Consider the following 22,435-nt stretch of genomic DNA (forward strand, 5'->3'; position numbering starts at 1 on the left):
CGTAAGTAGTCCTGATGTGCTCACATAAAAACAAAGACAGGAAAGGATGGAGGATATTATAAAGTTCTGATGTTACACCAGATGCATAATAATACAAGGATATATGTAATACAGTAGTTGTGGTAACTAAGGACACACAATATTAACAAAATGCCATCAGCATGGATCGGCATTTGAAATAATTCAACAGTTGCTTAATCAATCAGCTTAATTTCTACTATTTTCTGTTTATATTAGTCGACATAATCCGCAAAGGCATGGAATGTTTTAAGTGAAACTTAAGTTGAATCTGTTCTCTAAGTGAATATGCATTACAAAACATATTTTCCTGGGCTGACCATTGAGACAGCATCTAGGAACAGGTACAATATGTTTACTACCTCAGAATAGAAACGTATATCACATGTTTTGCTTATTGAACTGATGAGCTGAAATCTGTTTGAAAATGGCAAAAAATATCCAGAGTCCTGCATCTCGTATGGCACAAATTTAATCAATATTGGATTGTTCCAGATTACTTGGACATTGCCATGTTCATAAAAATCAAAAACTCATGCCATGACAAAATACACATCAACATTAAATTCAAGGGCTTGAAATCAAAATAAGAGTAAACTAAGTACGTTTATGTCCACAACAAAGTGTTTCCAGCACTAAAAATTTGAATGAAATATAAACAGATAACTATCAACTATCACTACCAGAAATGATTCAAATAGTTCTCCATAAATACCAGAAGTGAGTGCTCATTCAGCGTCTCCCTTTCCCTGTCCTCTTACCAAACTGAATCAGGAGATAACCTAATAGAGCAGTGTGAGCCAACAGGAAGCAAGGGTTTTATCAGTAGCAAAATTACACCTCTGTCTGTTGTAATCTCCCCTAGCTCAATGACAGCAGGCATTCCACGGCCATCAGCGTAAATCAGTGAATGCTGAATCGCAATCAACAGCAGGAAAACACTTCCATCTAGACTCCCGGTCAGGCACGCTTTCATTTGCACCATCAGTCCACATGCCATGCACATATCCACCCTACTGTTCTTTCCCTCTATCCCTAATCCGCATCATCCTTTACAACAAGCAAAAGCCAAAGTTTGCTGTGGCATCCAAGGACAACTGTATGTCTCATTAAAAATGCTGATGAGAATGCTTCCAGTGGGGTTTCCTAGAGTGATGAAGCATGCATCTCGTGCCCCCAAGGCTCAATTTTCATTTCACAGGAATTTAAAAATATGACATGCAAAAATAGCGAATTAAACAACATCTCATGACTGTAATCTCACAAAGGGGTGGGCAATCTCATAATCTTATATTGAGGATTATCTTAACTTGACCTATGATCTGCTTGTAAGACGAATAATACAGACGAAGTCATAAAATATTTAAGTATACGACAAGAGCGGTTTCATGTCTAATGGCTTTAATTTCTTCTAAGCCTTTCTGATAAGAATTTTGAATCATATCTGATTTTTTTTTGTTTTCTTTGCAGTAAGTTGTGAACCATTTCCCACTTATTGTTTATTAACTGTCCTGTAGCAGAACCAGACTGCATTGTGGGGTTGTTTGCGCAGAAAATTACTTTGGGGACTACAGCAAAAACATGTTCCACTCCTGTTCATTTGAACTAAGTCTTGTCAAATAAATAGCATTGCAGCATGATGCAATGCAGCAAAATGTGACAGATCTGCAAAGGACAAAACAAAATAAATAAATATGAACCAAAGAAATTCTGCAACTGTGTAGCTCAGAAAAGGCCATAGTTGACAGTGGCCCGCTGCCTAGTGGCTGCACAATTTACAGTTATATTTGCTGACAAAAAAAGTTCAAGCAGTGGTCATTTTGCTTATTGGGTTATGACTATTTGAAACTAACTTTCATACCATTTTCACAGCAACTTTAAAACACAACAATGCACTATGTATGATTCAGTTATAACCAGCTTATATGTTAAAACCGGTAAAGATAGTTATTATGAATTATAATTCTTGTTACAAGTTGGTCAAATGACTCCTGGCCCACTCACCCACCACGAGTGCCACCTCCATTTGCATTGGACCGACTTTCTAGTATCCAAACAGCCCAAAGAATTCACATTCAGACAAACTGTTGGGTAAAATTATTTTCATTGAATATTTTAAGACAAATCTATCAGTAACACGACAATCAGCAGTAACCACAGTACTTAAGATCAGAGACCGTATTGCGGACAAATAAGTCCTTGTTTTTTCCTTATTGTTTGTGGAGGTTGGTAGGTGGTTTTCTGGGTGTACAAGTCACATCATCAATGGATAAAAGCTAAAGTATGGAAGCTAGTAAATTGGGAGACATGGTGGACAAAAGTTTGAATGAGTAACTACACAATGAAGACTGCAGAAAATGGACAACCAATGATCTTAGCAGCACCATCAAAGGTTTGCAGCCACGGTTGATGTACCACTCTTTCAATGCACCTTAACACAGGGTAAACAGCACTGACATTGTAAGCGGCATTTTACGCCCTAAGGCTATACATATCCTGTTTGCCAGAATTGCTGCAGGGCAGAGTACAAGCCTCCTTGTTATGGGGATGTGTAGTGTGTACCATGTGCTTCTCATTGTACAATAGCAACCAAATTGGGCCTTTGATAATCCCATCTGTTTGACCCTGGAGGCTGCTTGGTAGAAGTTTAAGTAAAGAGACTGGCTATCATCCCAATCTGCTGGACCCTCTTTCTCAATCACTGCTTGAACAGGCCCAGAATTACTTTGTGCAGTTTCATTTACAACACAGCACACTTTTGGAAAACAGTGACATCAGACATCATGAACATGATCATCATTATTATCATCTCAGGCTCATGACTCAGCTCTTCATCATGCAAAAATACCTTGTCACTCCTCACAGTTCACCATGCAGTTTGCTTATAACTCCCTCTATTACAGAAGCAAACCTGACTGCATCCATGTGCTCAAGATGAGCGGAAGCAGGAAAATTAGATCATCGAGAGAGAAATGAGCAGGGCGAGCAAGCCAGCAGGGGGAGAGAGAGAAAACTGTTAAGTGTTCTGTTAAAGTCATGCTGGCCTTTAAGTGTCCACCATCTACTGTTCCTTCAAGACGGTCCAGCCATTCCTTCTTGCTCCAGCTGCTTGTTGCTGTCCCTGGCTATGATTTGGTGAGGTCATTGGTTGGTAATGTCTATTGGACTGCGTCTGACAAGTCACAGACTGAGAAAGAATGATAGAAACCAGAGCCTTAAAACTTCTCCCCCCATTCTAATGTTGAGCCTGTGTTTTTGTCTCAAAACTTGTGTGCCTCCTTGCTTCCTGGAAAACACACCTGACAAATTTTCCATCAAAATCCCTAAGGCGATGTTAATTCAGTATTTGAATTTTATTTAAAGCCTGCAAGCAGAGAACAGAGAAACACTCGGAAAATATTTAAATGACGTTTGTTTAGAGATATGAAAACCTGCCAGCTATGTGATATTATTGCAAATCCACTTTGACCATGAGAATGCAGCAAAGTTTTTTAAGGTGAGATTGTGGAAGGTAACAACTGTACTGATATGGAAAATGGAGGGAAAATATAAATGCTTAACAGGGGGAGTGATTTATTTTGACAGAGAACAACTTGTTATGTAGTTGTTTGCTTTGTAGTATTAAATTTACAAATCTAGGAGGAAATCAGCAGAATTTGATAAATAATTGTTTACCATTAGCATAATATATTTTATTGCTGATATTAGTTGATTATGTTGTAAAGAACTGAAAGTATCAAAAAATCTTCCAAGTCATACAACATACTGATGGCATGTGAAAACCATTCTGAGTGATTCTATGATATATCTGATAGGCTGCACAAACACCAGATATGCACGGAATGTGGCAATCTTACGGTAAAGCTATTTCTTGACATGATTTACACAGAATTGGGTGATGAGATAGTAGAGAAGTGAAAGAGCAAACCACGCGGATCACATAGAGTTTTTCCAACAGTAAAGAGATACACTTGAATTGTAGGCTTGTAATTTGGTAAAGGATATACAATGATTTTTAAGTCACAGTTCATTAAGAAGGAAGCTGTGACTCACTTGATTTATTTGTACTGTAAAATATAATACACTGCCAAGGCTGATGACAGCACATAAATTTTGGCTGTTCATAATCACAACAGGTATTTCTGTTATGCTTCATCAGTTCAAAAAAGTCAAGCAAATGAGGTTCATTTAATTTCTTCAACAACTAAATCGCAATAGTTCAAAGCATTTGAATGACACACCTTCTGATGATGTAGACATGTTCGTCTGACAGCGGACCATGAAAAATGACATCAAAATAAATGACCATACCATGGTCAACAAAGAGTCACAATAAAAGTGTGATGACAGCGGTGTTTTGTTTCAAGTGAGGGTGGAAAATCCAGCAATATCCTGAACATCTTTCCACACCAACTAGGCTTAAAGTTGATGAATGCAAAGAATGTGACAAGTGCCACTGCTTGCCAAACATGTCTGGCATCAAAGCAAATATGAATATGTCAGAGGCAGGTTTAAGACATTTTTTTTGTAATGGATACTACAAGAATGCAGCTTTGGGGGGGGCACAGGCCAGTGTCCCCCTGAGCCGGTCCCAAGCCCGGATAAATGCAGAGGGTTATGTCAGGAAGGGCACACGGGAGGTGGGATGTGAGTTAGAGGAGAGGGAGACGTTCTGGAATGAGTTAGATGAGGTGATGCAGAATATCCCCAGAGATGAGAAAGTGGTACTTGATGGAAACTTCAATGGATATGCTGGTGCAGGCAATAGAGGTGATGAAGAAGTGATGGGCAAAAAGGATGGAAATGACTGTAGTGAACACTTTTTTCCAGAAAAGACAGGAACATAGGGTAACTTATGAGAGCAGGGGTAGGAGAATGCAGGTAGACTACATCTTGTATAGACAAGCTAATCTGAAAGAGATCAGTGACTGCAAAGTGTTGGTAGGTGAGAATGTAGCCAGACAGCATAGGATGGTGGTTTGTAAGATGACCCTGGTGACAAGGGACAGCAGACGACACAGTGGTTGAAGCTGAAAAGGGAGGAGTGTTGTATGGTTTTCAGGGAGGAGTTGAGAAAGGCTCTGGGTGGTCAGGGGGAGCTTTCAGATGACTGATCAGGGGTGCGAGAGTACTTGGTGGGACGTGTGGAAGGAAGGTATTGAAGGAGACTTGGTGGTGAAATGAGGAAATGCAGGAGTATATTTAGAGAAAGCGGTCAGCAAAGAGGAAGTACAGGGAGATACAGCGTAAGGTAAAGATAGAGGTAGCAAAGGCAAAACAAAGGCAGTACAATGACTTGTATGCTCAGTTGGACAGTAAAGTGGGAGGGAATGATTTATACAGGGTTGCAAAACAGGGAGATAGAGATGGAAAGGATGTGTAGCAGGTCCGGGTGATTAAGGATAAAGGGGGAATTGTATTGACAGATGCTAGAAGAATGGTGGGAAGATGGAAAGAGTACTTTGAAGAGCTGATGAATGAGGAAAATGAAAGAGAGGCAAGGGTAGAAGAGGTGACTATTGTCGATCAAAAAGTAGCAAAGATTAGCAATGGTAAAGGGAGGAAGGCATTGAAGAGGATGAAGAGTGGAAAGGCAACTGGTCCTCATGATATACCTGTCGAGATATGGAGGTCCCTCAGAGAGGGATCGGTAGAGTTTCTGGCTAGATTATTAAACAGGATCTTAGAGAGTGAGGGGATGCCTGAGGAATGTAGAAGTAGTGTGATGGTGCCCATTTTCAAGATAAGAGGGATGTGCAGAATTGCGGTAGCAATATAGAGGGATAAAGTTGATGAGCCATATAATGAAGTTATAGGAAAGAGTGGTGGAAACTTGACAGAGCAGAAGTCAGCACTTGTGAGTAGTAGTATGGTTGCATGCCTAGAAAGCATAATATGGATGAGAAGGTTAGACAGAGAAGGTTAGACGGAGCCACATTGTGTTTTTGTAGACCTAGAAAAAGAGTATGACAGAGTGGTGAGAGAAACTCTGGTATTGTATGAGGAAGTCTGGAGTGGCAGAGAAGTATGTTAGATTGGTGCAGGACATGTATGCTAGCTGCAAGATAGTGGTGATGTGTGCTGTAGGTGTTAGATCAAGGTGGAGGTGGGACTTCATCAGGGATCAGCTCTGACCCCTTCTTGTTTGCAGTGGTGATGGGACAGGCTGACAGATGAGGTTAGACAGGAATCTCCATGGACCATAATGCTTGCAGATGACATTGTGATCTGTAGTGAGAGCAGGGAACAGGTTGAGGAAAATCTTGAGCAGAATGGAGGTTAGTGGCAGCAAGAGAGAATATATGCGTGTGAATAAGAGGAACCCGGGTGAAAGCGTGCTACAGAGAGTGGAGATCAAGAAGTTGGAGGATTTCAAATACTTAGGGTCAACAGTCCAGAGCAACGAAGAGTGTTGAAACAGGTAAAGAAACAGGTCCAAGAAGCTTGGAATGGGGGAAAAAAATCTTTAAAAATAGATATTACATAAAATCATACAACAAAAACAACACAAAATTATCAGACAATGGTAAAGATTCAAATGTATTCGGCATATAATTACACAATATTTGAAAAACCAGCAATAAAGTATCTCAAAAACCACACATCTTGGTATTTAATTAAATAACAAAAGACCAATGAGCCTTTCAAATTAATTTCAGGCCTGTTTTTTAAAGCCTAAGACACTGTCATATATTTTTAGTATGCAATCCCTGGTTGTGATTTCTGTATGAAACTGAAAACTGGTAACATATGAGCTTGACCAAGATCAAACAGGCTGACATATTGATTTGCTTCCTTCCTTGTACAGGTGTGATCTAAAGAAGACAGTTGGCTGGCCCCTAACTGACTATCTACCTTCAAAAGAGGATAAGAGCAGGGCAGATGGCTCCAGGCGGCTGTCCTTTTGGTTACACACACAGCTGTCACCTCCTGTTCAACTCTCCCAGTTTTGGGCTGAAGTGAAAGTGTATGCAAGAACACCGTGCTTATATGGGCATGTTGGGGCTGCAACTAGAGTCGCAGAGGTCAGTTTGCCAGCTGTTGAGGAGTACGGATGGCATGCAAGAAAAACCTCATCTAAAAAGTGTGTGGACTGTACAGAACAAAGGAAAAAGTGGCAGACATCTAAACCTCAGTAAAAATGTAGTCCGTAGGGGGCACAAGCTTGTTTTTCTTATGCTTGTCCCAGGTTCTCTTTGGGAGTGACAGGGATGGATAGGATCAGGAATGTATCCATCAGAGGGTCAGCACATATTTGGTGTTTTGGAGCTAAAGTCAGAGAGGACAGACTAAGATGGTTTGGACATGGACAGAGGAGGGATAGCGAACATATCAGTAGAAGGATTCATAGGTTACAACTGCCAGGCTGGAGGCTCAGAAGAAGACCAAAGAGGACATGAAGTTAGTTGATGTGAGAGAAAAATGAATGATGGTGGGAATGCCTCAAGCAGCAGAAGTCTATAGTTAGGAGGAGCTCCAAGGGCTGTCATGGACAGACAGCCCATATCATACACCATCAACAGCTTGAGGAAGTTGCTGACATCATGAAAATCACACTTACTGTAAGGGAAAGCAAAAAGAAGATGAACTATCAAAAAAACCTTTTGGATGAACTTGGATAAAAGAAACTTGGATTATTTACAATTAATTTACATATTAATGTATACCCCCCCCCCCCCCCACACACACACACACTAATAATAATTTTGCTAACATAATCAAGGGATCGTATTGAGTGATCCCATCATTAATACTAAACATAATAACGGTAAGTGCTATCTTTACCACTATTAAGTGACTCTACCCTGAGCCTGCATTAGACATAACAGTGCATTTATCTCAATGACATGTTAACGACATGCCGACAATTGGCTCATGCAATATCCTGGCCAACCATGTAATGATGTCTGTGGAGGTTCTCCGTCATACAGGATGAGGGATGAAATGTCTTCAAGTGAAGAAATTCAAGTCTAGTTGCCACGACAAGGAGACTTCGACACGTAATGATGAAATCATTGTTTGCTTTGAACTAAACAAAACACCCTTGCAATTTCAGAGATACTTCAGAATAATCCGACCTGCTTGTGACACCAGGAACAGTCGGAGATGGTCATGGCCAAAGCAGCATAAAGTTAATATACTTCACTAAAATACAAATGCATTTTATTCAGTGAACATTTGGAAATTAGTTAATGGGATAAATCCCGTTGGAGCATGTGTCTGCATTCTTCCTGCAATTGCTGAGAAGTTCTGCCAGGTTGAAAGAGGGGGACTGAGACACGTCACACATGTGTCAGTATTTGGGCTGCACACTGACACACTGATCTCAGACATCAACAATTTTATTTAATACATGCCCTGTTATAAAGAGATGAAAATTAATTTAATATGTACGTAAATCAGAGTCGAACTTTTGTTGTAAATATTTTTTATTGAATTTACAGTACCATGGAAAACTATATCAGTCAATACATTTCTGAAAATAAAAGAAAATCCGACTTTGGATAAACTGTAACATGAACTGATTAAAAAAAAAACCTTTGTATGCAATGACACCTTATTTGTCTATAAATGGGACCACATAGGAAGTGAATTACTGTGTGCTGGACTGTAAAGCAGAAACCACAGAGAAACAGTGCCAAGTATCATACCTCCACAGACTAGTCTGGCTGCAGAGCAAGCATGGAATGCAAGTTTGAGGCACAGCAGAGGAACAGTAAAGGAAAGAAAGAAATTCAATAGGAAATAGTTAAGTGCTTAGTGAATCATTTATTTGTTTTATTGTAGTGATTGACTTCTAGCTATACTAGCTGTATTCAATAGGAACCCTCCTTATGCCCCTGATTATCAACAAGCAGCTCTTTTTGATTTGTTGTAAGTCAAGAGTCAAAATATGGTAGGAAACGAAGAATGCCCTCGTATGAAATCTGGCCCTGGTTAATGGTTGATTTGAGAAGCAATGGAGGAAGACCAGTGCGGTCTTTTTGCAGTTTTCCAGCTGTTCTGTTTGAGTAAGCAGTTCAGCTATGAGCTACAGAAGATTAATCATATTTATTATTTAAGCAAATGTGTTACAGTAGAGTAGTAGTGCTCAGACCAATTGATTGTATTCTGTAAAAAAAAATAGTAAATGAGTCACAGAAGATGGGTTCTATGTAGTCCAACAACGAATTAATTAATATTAATGTGACAATTCCAAATTAAGGTAGATTTCGCCAACAAATCACTCTCTTAAATTACAAAATCCAAATTGTCTAGTAAATTGCAATAGGGATTGCAGACAAATTTCAGAAATTTCTGACAGTGAAATTAATGAGTAGGAATAAACCAATATTTTGCGGAAGTGACAACATAATTCTCAGCTCAAGCCTTGCTAATTTTTATATCCAACTGTTTTTCAGCCAGACACTTGCTCTCCAAAAATGCCTGTTCAATATATAACCAAGAAAATGCTGCGTGCCCTTTTTGTTTGTAAGGGGAAAAATTGATTTGTAGAGCAGAACCCCATGGATCAAAGGTCAGGACCAAATATCAATGTGATGACGGTGGTGTTCTCCATGCTGCGTTGCATAGGAACAGAGCACTTTGTTCAATCATGGCTTAGAGACAGAGGCTACATAACACAGGAAAAAAATGTAATACAAATCCATATTTTCAAACAGCAAACTAGATCGAAACCTGTACAGTCTGATAGGTCTTCAGTGTCTGAGTAAAGCAGGCTGAGAAAGGACGGACAGTTGAAAGACAAAATTACCATTTCTGTTGGACTTGTTGCCCCCTCAGAGCTCAAATGTAACAGAAATGTCACAGTTGACTACATGGAAGATGAGTAAGAGCTTGTCTATACAGGGGAAATCCTGCTCTCTCAAGTAGACATCATTACACCGATGAGTCACGAAATTGCACTCAGTTAAAGAGAAGTGTCCTTGGCAACTTTGTCACCCCCCATACCACACACACACGCACACGCACATGCACCCACACATATACCCACACACACCCACACACACCCACACAGGATTGATAATAGATGGATAACTATGATTTTAAACTTCGTGAATACAATGCCGCTCTACAAACATCATGCCTCATTCGACTTCTTAATTGCTATGCTGCTTTGGCACATTTTCTCAAGGTGAAGTGTCCTCCAAAGTTTTCAGATCCTAATAAATGATATCCATTCATATTGCCTCTCTTTAAGAGCAGCGTTATTTCAAGGCCAAGAGGTGTGTTCTAGCACTAGTAAAATGTAGTAGTAAAATGGTGAGCACAACACAGACTGAAAAAACATCAGCAGCTGCATGCAGTGGTCAGGCAAACACACATACTGTTGTTCAGTAGGTAATTAGAAATTATATTACATCATTTAACAAAAAAAGATTCTTTCCCTGAACTGTTGAAGCAGGTTATTTGTAAGATTGTAATGTAGGTCACAGGTTGGTATGTAGTGTTTTAGAAGAGAGTGAGATCTTCAGGTTAGTGTACTGTGTGGTTTTATGAACACAAGTCTCAACTTTTTCCTGAGTTGATCCCATGTCTACTCCCATCTATATTCTGCCCTTTCATCCTGACTATGGGTGATTCTGTCTGACTTATAGCATTTATGGCTGTTTGCCTACACACATCTGCTTTTCAAGTTAGTGTGTGATGATGGTGAAGACCTTGCTGTTGATCTAAATTTGCACCATGCAAGATTCATAAACGTTAATCTAAATGCAATACTGGGGTGGCGGGGGCGAAATACTTCACCAACCCACAGACTTTAGCTACTTGTACAATAACCTTTTATCTCTCTGCCCCACTGTGTTTCTCTTTCACACCTCTGTTTAAGTGTACTGTGTATGTGTGAAAACTGCAAGTAAACTTGGTGCAATACATTGCTTTCTTTTTTTTTTTTTCAATTCACAACTGCTTGTCATTACTCAACACTGAACTTTGCAACCGTATGAATACTCAAGTAATCCTCACTCTGCCATCAGGGATGTCGTTATTATGGATAAAGGTCTAATGGTAGCTACTAGACAACCTAACCTAGTGAGCTTGGTGATGCAGGGACTGCTCGCTATTGCAGGTCAATGGAGCTATATTGAAAGCTATTGAGGGAGCCTTGAGGTCTAGGTCATTCAATTATCCTACTGCAACTAACACACTAACACACAATGCAAAAGCAGCCACTTCCCAAAATGAGTGCACAAATAGTTCCTCTAACTATTCAACCACAAGCAAAAGCTGCACAGACAAGATGCCAGAGGGCCTGGTTTTCAACAGCATTGACAAGAATTGGAACATTGGTTGTAAGAAACAGTTTCTTTTATGAACAGATTATGAAATAGCAAGTCAACATCTTCATTTGGCACAGTTATGCGAAGATTAAGTTAAAAACAGAAGTCTGGAAGTGTCAACAGTGAATATTTATGATTTAATGATAAAGATGTAAAATCCAAAAAGAGTATGCATGTACTTTGAAACCCCCAGTGCATTACAGCTGTGCATACATGTGCAGTATATTCAAAATTGTAAAGGGCTTGATGATACATAAAAATATGCAGATTCATAAAACACAAAAATACAAGACATGTGAATGATATATTTTCACTGGATATGATCTTCTCAGGCCAGCAAAGAGCAGACAAATGAGCAGCACATTGAATCAACACAGAAGTAAATGGAGTGGTACTTTGCAAAATCATTCTCTTCTTAAGTTTGTGTATATACTTTGAATATTAATTCAGCTGAATAGAGATTTTTTTACCGATCCTTTCGTCAGCTTGAGACTGAAGCTGAACTGCTGCTGTATTCTTTACTCATTTATGTAGTCCAATTATTTGTAAAACAACTTTTGGTTATTGACAGGGACCCACATAGGGGACAATCCATAATTTTCATCATGACAGTTTAACAGGAAGAATGAATGCGGCTATGCAGTGACACATTGTTACGAAAGACAGGGCAAACACGTGAAACACAAATACATCATTCGGAGTACCCCTCCTGTTCCTTCCCCCCCAGACACCAAGGCCACTGGCACCACTTCCTGTCGCTTGTCTATCTCACTGAGAGCCACTCCCTCTTTTCTGGACAAACCTCACAACTCAATTGAAGCTACACTTGGATATGCTTCTGCAGCTCGACAACTCAGGTCACTTAGACAGGCGTGGTCAAATAACACAGTGCACCTACTTCCCAAAGTAAAAACTTGCACAAGAAAATTAGGCTTGTAGCTCCACACAACCCAAACAAGACTTACGGTACTTAAAGCAGTATGGCCCTTCCAAGTGGCCGTCCAACTCTTGCAAGTCACAGATTTTTTCCATTATTCTATATAAAGATCAATAACTCAGCTGAATGTTTCAGAAGAGTGAGAGCCAAGTGGCTGGCACATTTAACATTTGGTGAAACTAAGAGACTAAAGGAACCAGAAAGTGCTATAAATATCCAGCTTGTCAGTATCTCTCAGATCAAGCAGCACCGGAACACAAACTGCCACAGTTAAAAACCACTGTGATCCATTGAGATGAGTTTGGACTTCTCGCAGAACAACAGCTGTTTGGCATGGGAGACAAAAAAAGGCTCTATAAAACACTTGAGATAGGAGAATCAGTCTACATACAGACAAGAAAACCAATCTCTTTGTTGCCCGAGTGCAAGCCAGAGACAGATACAGCCACACAAAGCATGAGCAACAGCACTCTTGTGAGTAAATGGCTTCAAGAAGGAAGGAGTGGTACCACTCTCCGCGTTACGAGTGCAGCACAAAGCTGATCTTGTCTGTACAGCAAGCTACTTGTCATCCTCTCAACATTATGCACGCTTGCAAGCACACACATACACAAACTGAGTGACGGATGCTTTATAATAACATCTCTTTTGGCAGTTTAGCTGCATTGAGGGAAGCCACTTGCTTTGCATTAAAATGTTTGGACAATTTTTAAAAGATGACTTCACAGGAAGTGTCAACAACAGTGTACAAGTTTTAGAAGATGACTTCACAGGAAGTGTCAATAACAGAGAGCAAGAGTCAGCTTTGCACACATAGTGATGCTGTGGCTGGTCTAGCAATGCAAATGATATCTAAAAAAACAAAATAGTAAGATGATTTTGATAGTTCATGTTATATATTACACAGTATATCACACTTCTGGGGCATCTGAAATAACATGCAGGCATATTTTGTGGCTTCATCTTAGACTTGATCATTTATACCTGCTTAAAAGAAATTGTTTTATGAGAATATTTATTTCCATTAAAAGACCCAAATGAATTCTGTGTACAAATACTTTATCATTATGTGCTATCTGACACAAATAATGCTGCAGGAGGTAGTTTGTCTGTAACAGCTATTCACAACTATTAAAAAGATATGCAGTGTATAGATTCAAGTATGCAATAGCACAAATAAAGCAGAAGTTGTTTATGGCCAGAGGCTAGTGGAGCTCTAATTGTAACCTGCTCAAGAGATGGCCTTTAGTCACTAACTACTAACAGTTAACCTAACAGAATATTTTATAAATTACTTCAGTAAAGCCAGAATTAAAGTATCATCAAGTACCCATGTATAACAACTTAATCTCAAAATAAATAAAAACCTATGGAAAACATACATGTTGACTCTTAAAGGATTTGTTTTTGTGACCTACCACTTAGAAGTCAGGGTGTGTCAGATGAAAGTTCCAATTGCACAATTTTTAAAGGAGATGTTGGCAGTAGTTTCCTGCATCATAAAAACTGCTGTACATGCCCGAGGTAAGGATTCAGCCACTAAGCAGGTCAGAAAGAAACAGATAAGTAACTTTGTCGATGTGGGTCACGAGCAGATCACTTGTACCCACAAAAAGCTTGCAGCCCATCGGGACCTACTGCTGCAGTGGACAGAGACAGGAGCTGTTTTACAGAGTAGGGATGGACATGAGTACTGTTCTTAGATGGGGGTGTGGGGGTTGCTTGAATTGCTTTAGGGCCGATTGATTCATTATTTTCGGAAATCTACGTTGAGACTATTTTTGGTGGTGGTGTCAACAAACCTGAGGCTGAGAGCACAATTTTAGTAACTATTAAAGTTATTCATACAATAGTTGCGAAGAATGTGGGCCTTTATTCAACAATTCATTTGATTAACGTGACCTACTTAATATACTTATTTAATACTTAGCGTGACAGGGGGCTTAATAGTCAGAATAAGTGCTGCAAAAAAGCCCAACAATAATAATAAAAATATGGATGCTCCTCATTTTCAATACCTCGTTACAGCATCAGAATGGGATTTTCAGCCCTCTAAAGCTGAGGGCACTCTACAAGAGTTTTGTGGTTTTATCCACAATTCAGTGTGGCAGAATGACTTTAAGAAACAATCTGCGTTTGCAGGAAACAATGTTAAATTTTACTTGAGCATGATAAAATGATGATGAGGTCAGAGCAAGGTACTGACATACATACTTGCTGATGGACGCCCACATTTGACTAGAAATCAACATTGACTTTTTCGCAAGAAATGAAAGACAGTTTCTACTCTTATTTAGACTGCCGGCAACTGGGGGGCATCCCCTTCATTGCTTGCCAGCACCCTGAAGCCTGCGTGCCATTCTGAGGTCTGGATTATTTGATTCTCACAAAACACATAGGTTACAGTTAAATGTATTTTTTTGGATGGTTGATTGCAGTGACTAAAACTGCCGTAATTTCCGGACTATTGAGCGCACCATAATATAAGCTGCACTGGCTAGTTGGTCGCTATCTTGGGCTTCCTCCTGCGCACTAAAACCGTCGAAGTCCTCTTCGGTGTCGGAGTTGAACGGCCTCAGAACTTCCCGGTCATTACATCGGTCCAATGTGATGAGGATAAATGTTTTAGCGTTGTGAAGCTCGTTCGCCCCCTCCCCAAAAATCCATAAATTAGCTGCATCGTTGTTTAAGCCGTAGTGTTCAAAGCGTGTGAAAAAAGTTGCGACTTATCGTCCGGAATTTATGGTACTCGGTACTATGGTATTTCAGCATTTTTCTCTGATGTTGAGATAGCATTTGCTTCTGAGAGATGCAAATGCCCACGATATTTGTTTATTTTTGGACAGAAGAAGACAGGACAGAAATTCATAATTGTGTCACATTCCATTAGACACAAAGCAAAAAATTATTGTTTTGTCCTCTGTATTTAACTCTTGGTGGATGAACCATGAGCAGCGGGCAGCCACTGAGCAGGATCCATGTGGCAGTGAAGCAACACTTCGATAGGCTACGAAGAGCCTGGGAATCACACCAGGAAATTTCGGTTCCAAGACAATGGCTCTAGCCACCTGAACCACGCCACCCCAAGTTGTAGCCACATGCACTACTTTTATCGGTTATGTGTGTAAACAACACACTTAATGATGTATTTGAGAAGCTTACTTAAGGCTTGTTGTGGAGGTACTTCTTTTGTCTATGAAAGATTACACATTATACTTACCTTAAATCCACCAATGATCAGAAAAAAATAATGAGTGAAATGAATGAGTGAAAGCTTGAAAACAAAAGCGAACCATTCAAAAGGAAAGATTTAGAACTGGCAAAGCCATATTAAAACCAGTAGCACTTCAATACCAACTTACCATTTTACTATATTAGTTTTAGAACACAGAGGTGACAGACTTGACAGATTACAGTTACTGCACACAGCTGCATCCTTAGAGGATCTGCATATTTTAAAAGGATAATCAATCATCTGTTTTATTGCAGAAAATTGCATTACAGACTGGTGTTTGGAGTCCATTCCATACTAGATTTATATATAAATTATACAAATAGGAAACAGCGAACCCACTACAGTACACCAATTAGGATAACGACAGACTATTTGGTTAAAAGCTTTGTCTGCAAGCAAGTCCCACTTTGAATTATCTATGACCTCGTCATCTGAACCATCATTTAGTTGGTGTCTCTTTTTAAAGCACATTGCTCACTCGCGCTCTCCATCCAAGCTTAAGAACCTCAACTGGTCAGAGCAGACAGAGGAAACACACAGACCCACACGCTGCCTCTTGCAATTAAAGGCAGCGATATATTAGACCGTGTGCACCACTGACGGTGTTTGAAAACAAAACACCTCTAATGTGTGATTACACAAGAATGGACTAAAATGCCTCAATTATAGAGCCTCGCTGTGCTACCAACTTAACAGAGTGGGTCTGGTCTCACACTCACCAGAGGTAGAGGCTTACTTAAATGTATTAAAACTGAGCTTACAGCAACATGGAGGGACCCAGGAGGATCAGCTATAATGAGGATCGAAAGCAAGACACAAAAAATTTGCGTCCATGATTTCACCAATACCTATTTATTCTATTTATAAACCTGAATGAAAGTAGGCACACTAGTGGATACAACAAGTCAAATTTAGATTTAATTTTTTCTAGAGACTTTAGCTTCGAAAAGGCAGAAAGGCAGGCTGTGATAGAAGGCTGTGGCCCTGCAGAGCAGCCTCCTGAAGCTGGGTCCGCCCAAAATTGGAACAGACCAAATGAGCACCTTCCATAAAGCCACACGACACAAAAAGAACAGCAAGGAATGTCCCCTGCATTTCATTGTACCAGCAAGCTTATTTTATATTACAGCTTCAAATCTGACTCTCAGAAGCAGCACGAATAAAAAAGTATTTAACAATATAGTAATGTTCTGATGATGAAACTGGTAACTTTAATAAGCTATACTAGTTTAAAAAATGAAAATTAAGAACAAACATGGTCCTCACAGTTCATCAAATATTCATTTTAAGCCATTTTTACTACACAGAATTACAGAGAATGCAGAAATGTTTTTTTTTTTTAAAGTCCACTGCCCACACACTTTATAATCATTCTTAACAAACTGTAAAACTGATATTGAAGTCTAGAACTGTATAATCGTCTTTACCTGTATCCTCATCTAGATCCCCTGGGAGTGAGGAATCTGTGTCCTCAGATGAGGCCTGACTCCTCCAGCTTATATTGCCCATCCAAGAGGCCTGAGATCCCACAGCTACAGTCCAGGGATGATTTTGGTAGTTATTCTTTTTCAATACAGATGGCTTGTGGGTCAGCCTGGCATTGTCACAGCACTGCTGAGAGTTAGTCATGAACTAACTTGTCCTCATGATCATTCTCACTTGACTCAGCCAAGTTACACAGAACTTTAGAGGAAAGACCCACAAATAGCACTGAGAAGAGGCAAGAGGAATTGAAAAGCAATGTGCTTGCAGCTTTACCCGACGTGATTGTTTATTCTTCTTGTTAAAACTTCTTGAAAAACATAATCCTGGGCAGAAAGTCATAGTGAAGCAGTCCACGTTGCCATCATTGTTCCTGGAGGAGGTCCAAACTATTGTTCCCTGGAGTCGAGTTGTTCTGAACAATCGCGAATAACTGACCGGGGCACCTGCGGCAATTAATTATTTGATCGACAGAAGGTAGGTCAGCAAGCTGCTCCAAAATCAAATTAAGTGTCATAATGAAAAGACAAGTAATAATGCAGCTTGAAAAAAATGAATCATATCACATAGAACTGATAGACTTCAAAAATAATTTCAACTGTCGTCCATAGCTCCCACTCAGTCGTGAAAATGTTCATGTAGCAAAGGCCTAATTGCCCTCTCAAACTTAACAATTCATTGGTCTTCAATAATTTCGATCCAGTCTTTAAAAAACAATCCATCCATTTCTGTGCTTGATTCTTTCAGTGTAGAAGCTTCATTCTAATCGATGCCGTGCTTCTCTACTCCCTCTTATTTTCTCCCTCTTCACTATTCCCTCCTCCTTTTTTGGTTTCCCATACACAGCGCACACAATGACACACACACATATACACACACACACGTACACGGAGTAATTACAACACAACTAAATCTATAAGTGAACAGCAAGTCTCTTATTCTGTGGGAAAGGGAGGGTGAAATGCTTGCTACCATCAAACCTCAAAATTGCAGCACATCAAGGTTTAAAAGCCTGCCTTGTGAAATCACACACATTAGAAATGTGTGTACTCCTAATTGTCCAGGGAACCCTTCTGGAAAACACAACAACTTTAACTTGGCGTACCTTTTTGGTGACGATGGCATGCATGCTATTTCTGCACAACACAAGAGGATATTTCCATCTGAAGCCTGGCACTCAGCAAAAACCGAGTCAACAAAATAATTTACACATCAATGTTAACTTTAGAACTGCTTGAGAGTAAACTCTGCATTACTGCCAAACCATTTTACAAAACAAACATATTTATTCACATGTCAGGTAGGTGCAGGGGGCTAAAAAAAAGCCCATTGTTTGGCTACTAACATTACAGCGCAGTGAGAGAACAGACCACACTCTAATTATAAAATACAGAGATGCTCTAACCACTTGGGTTCCAGAACGGATGCCAAAAGTATTTTCTCATATTACTATTCTCCATCTGGAAAGATATAAACTTCAAAAACTTTATCGTGGAGGGGGTGGAGGACTTCAAAAATAAGATGTTCTTCCTTTGGATGTCACACATGATAAAAACTTACGTTTCTTTTTGACCTTAATATCTCCATCTACGTCACTGAGTCTATATTTGTTTACAAGGAAAACAAGAATATTTAATACAAAAACACTACTTTAAATAACAACATTGACTAAAATGATGAAATGTTCACTCCCTTTGATAGAATTTGAACTAAGTAAACAAGTGAGGAAACCCCACATTACTTATTGCTTATAGAGATTTGGAAATTAAGGGGCATGCAAAAAGGCTGATTTTGTAAAAGCCATCTGCACTTGGCATAAATTTTACATAATGAAAATGCAATTTAAAACTTGAAAAAAACCTTGGATCTTGTAAATTTCCCATTGAATAGGGATCTGATTCCATGAATAAACGCTACTGAGTTGCCAGAATTTGCATCGTCACAACTCATCTTTTGATGAGGTCTTTCACTACCAAGTTGGCTGTCTTGTGATAATAAGATCAAATTATAAAACTAAGCAGTGCTGATGCTAAATTAAGCCACTGCCACTCATGAATGAGCAATTTAAGGCATCCAAATGTAGTCTCCAGATTCAGTGTGGCAGCCTAGATGCATCAGGTCATGGTTTTAGTTTTAGAATAACAGCGCAGAATATTTAAGTAGCATGGTAAAGCTTCCATTACCCCCCGATAAAGATAGATTTTATAGACTGGAAAAAAAAAAGAGACAAAATGACTATGTGGTGATGCTTCCAAACTCAAAATACATATAGCTCAAATTTGATATTCAACACAAATGTCTTGCTCAAATACAGTTTTACTAAAATATGTCAACTTCTTATGATTAAGGTTTTGACATAGATAACTGCACAAAAGGATTATTAGAACATTACAAGGATGGAATCACTTGATGGCATGACAGAATTATTGTAAGCATTCATCCGAGAATAAACATTATTAAACTTTAATAATTTAATTAAGGATACACACTTAGTCTCTGAGCAAAGTATAGTCTTTTCCAAGTTAATGTCTCAGAGGGAAAGCCATTGTGAAATATGATGAAGTCTATTCACTGAGCCACACAGGGTTTTTCTGGGTCAAAGGAAGCAGAGGTGGAGCTACATGTCAGAGGTTCAAACAAGACTCAGGAATTTAAATTTGTTATTTGAAATGAAATTGAATCAAATTGAAGGCTGCAGAAATTCTATGGTTTTTAAAAGTAACACAAGTTGATAAGCTATTGTTTTCATTGACTGGGGCCTCTGCAATTAACACACATTTGGTCTTAATCATCCTTGAGCAGTCCACTCATGGCCATATATTGATGTATCAAACTTTGCATTTTCCCAAAATAGAGTGTAATGGTGATGGTGATCTTGTTAAAATGCTCCAAATTTGGGTCCCCAGTCCTGCAGTTAGAACAGGGATTGTAAGGGTATGACAGGCACCATTGTATGAAACAAAATCAACTACAGCACCACCCTGGCAGAACAGATATTTGTGGCTACAAGACATTGAACCCCAATAACTGAGCCAATAACTGGTTATTGATTTTCTACAGGCAAAACAGAGAACTTAATCCAATGCTTAAACTCAGAAGCCCACTGAAGAATTGCAATGTCATATAAATCATGCAACTGAGAAGTGTAATTATTGAACACGATGTGTTTAGTAGACACTTCACACCATTTCCATGGTTGGCAAAACGATGAGCTATGACAGACATGCCTGCTTGCCATGACCTCAAATTGACAGGGGAACAAAAATAATAGATTTTTACCAGGACATCTGTGTGGTACTGAGGAAAGCATGTATGTTGATGGTGAGACTGTCACACAATTCTGCCCGGCTACATTATACCTCATGTGATGACCATCAGAAGTTTAGCCAAAGCGCTGACTGAATTATCTTAGTGTCAGTCTAATTCATGGAGGTCTGCATCAAAGCACCCCTTAACACTTATATTTTCAAGTGAAACCACTTATAATTTTCATTTCTCCAATGTGACATATGTGAAATATGTAATATCATTAATATGTAGGGAAGTAATTTATTGAGTTTGATTGAGTCGAATGTCACTGAAAATGCAACAATTCAAAGGTTTAATGAAAAAGAAAAATTATGTCGAGAAATATTTACAATTATTGGAACACCTCTGATCATACTTTGGACACAAGTCAATTAAGCATTGGATTCATTTGAGGTACATGATATTGTTAGACCTGAAGACAATAAAGAACACCAAAGTTATTATACCAATGTGAGCTCTTGCCAATTAAGACATAAAAAAATGAAATACACAAATGACAAAATGGAAAGTCAAGGTTTCACTATTCATGTATGTTTTTTGAATTGCACGAGCTCATTTGAATATATGCTCTGGGGATTGATTTCAACCAATAAGATTTTGGACAGATGTACCATTAAATTTGGAAATAAAAATCTGGTTATGTGAATATCTACGTACTGGCCTAAAGGAAAAATCAAAATGTATAATTTTGAGGACACTACCAAATACTAATATATATATATATATATATATATATATATATATATATGTCTATTTAGGTTTATCAACAGCCTAACTCATCAATGGCAAAGGCCTACTGTATTTAAAAAAAAATCTGAACACTACACATCTTGAAAAAGACACATCAAACTAGATACAACCAGATATACAACAAAATGTTTAGAAAAATATATTGGTCACCAATTTCCCTGTTTCTCTCAAATGTTCAGCCACAGAAGAGTAGTCAGGCAAAACAAATAAGGACAGTCTTTTTAAAGACTCTTCAAGTTTTCAATAATAATGCTCACCTGGTTTTTACTACTTTTGTCCATTTTTGTACTTGTATATGGACAATCACACACATTCATTGTCAGTCTTCTACAGTCACTTACTTCCCTCGGACGAAAGCAGTGAGAAGTTTGCAACCTCCTCACAGATCTGTTTATGAATTGCAGCTTGTGCTGCCTAAGTGATGAAGTCATGTGGGTGTGCATACAGAGCATGGGATAGTGTTGAAACAAACAGAAAAATGTAATTCTCAAGGATGCAATGCCTAAAATTACACATGACAAGGGGCTCAGGAAACTCTTCCTCAAGATAGTACAACCATGGACAGTAAGATAACATTGTTTGTGAGAATGCTGTTGGTGTTTTTTGGCATGTATGCACAGATATGCCCAAAAGGTCTGCATACTATGTGAAAATTTGTACAGTACATCTTGCAAGCAATTACAAATTTTCAGGCATGAGAACTATTGCACTCTCAAATTATTTCTACTTTTTATCCACTCCATGTGGCATCAATGAATTAATCTCCTTCTGTCAAGGCTTAACCCCTGTCCCCTCTTGACAAAATCTAAACTCACACTGACAGCGGACCACTTAAAACCTACTTCCTCCATCCTGTGGAAACTTCCCCCCAAATCGTTGATTAAAAAGGGCTAAATCTATCGTAATCTATCACATTTCAATGACATCCAGCAGCATGTCTGCTGGGGACGGTTCACAATCGATGAGAACGTGTGGAAGGGAGGCCAAACAAGTGACCCAATTCAAACCAAATATGACGCCCAGCAAAGCAGGTCCATATGCAAGAACAGATGCAAGAATGATAGAATGGAAACAGAGTGAGTGATTCTGGCAAAAATACAAACAGCTTCGACTCAACTCTTGACTGCATAGAGCCATCTTTCTGCAAGACAATTATTAAGATTGGCTGAGCTGGGGTTTGATGACACTCCCTCCCCGCCTATAACTGGGAGTCCTGCATGTGTGTGTGTGTGTGTGTGTGTGTGTGTGTCCACTGAGGGCACCACAGAACAGGACTTTGTGTGCAACAAGGCAAAGGAGACAGCTGGTGGTGTTAGATGCAAAAGTGGCTGCTGGGTTTAAAGTTTCCTTCCAAAAGCGCAGCGATACTCGAGACCACCCCGGTTTCCTTGCAGACTCGACGAAGTAGCTGCATTCCTTTTG

General features: G+C 39.2%; 1 protein-coding gene across 8 annotated transcripts in view; it reads right to left on the reverse strand.

Moving 5' to 3' along the window:
• Positions 1–22,435, reverse strand: part of rapgef1b (Rap guanine nucleotide exchange factor (GEF) 1b) — a 46,156-nt gene that overhangs the window by 22,511 nt on the left and 1,210 nt on the right. For 7 of the 8 annotated variants that reach the window (XM_086152179.1, XM_086152175.1, XM_086152174.1 and 4 more), the window contains exon 1: positions 16,900–17,020. The exons of the other annotated variant lie outside the window; for it this stretch is intronic. In XM_086152179.1, coding sequence (XP_086008305.1) covers positions 16,900–16,981 — 82 coding nt within the window. In that variant the 5' untranslated portion in view covers positions 16,982–17,020. Of the gene's footprint in view, positions 1–16,899; positions 17,021–22,435 lie in introns of those variants that run through there. 8 annotated transcript variants of the gene reach the window in all.

This window comes from Fistularia commersonii, chromosome 9 (assembly GCF_037954325.1).
Source record: "Fistularia commersonii isolate RoL2024-O1a breed Wild chromosome 9, RoL_Fcom_v1.0, whole genome shotgun sequence".
NCBI classification, from domain to species: Eukaryota; Metazoa; Chordata; class Actinopteri; order Syngnathiformes; family Fistulariidae; genus Fistularia; species Fistularia commersonii.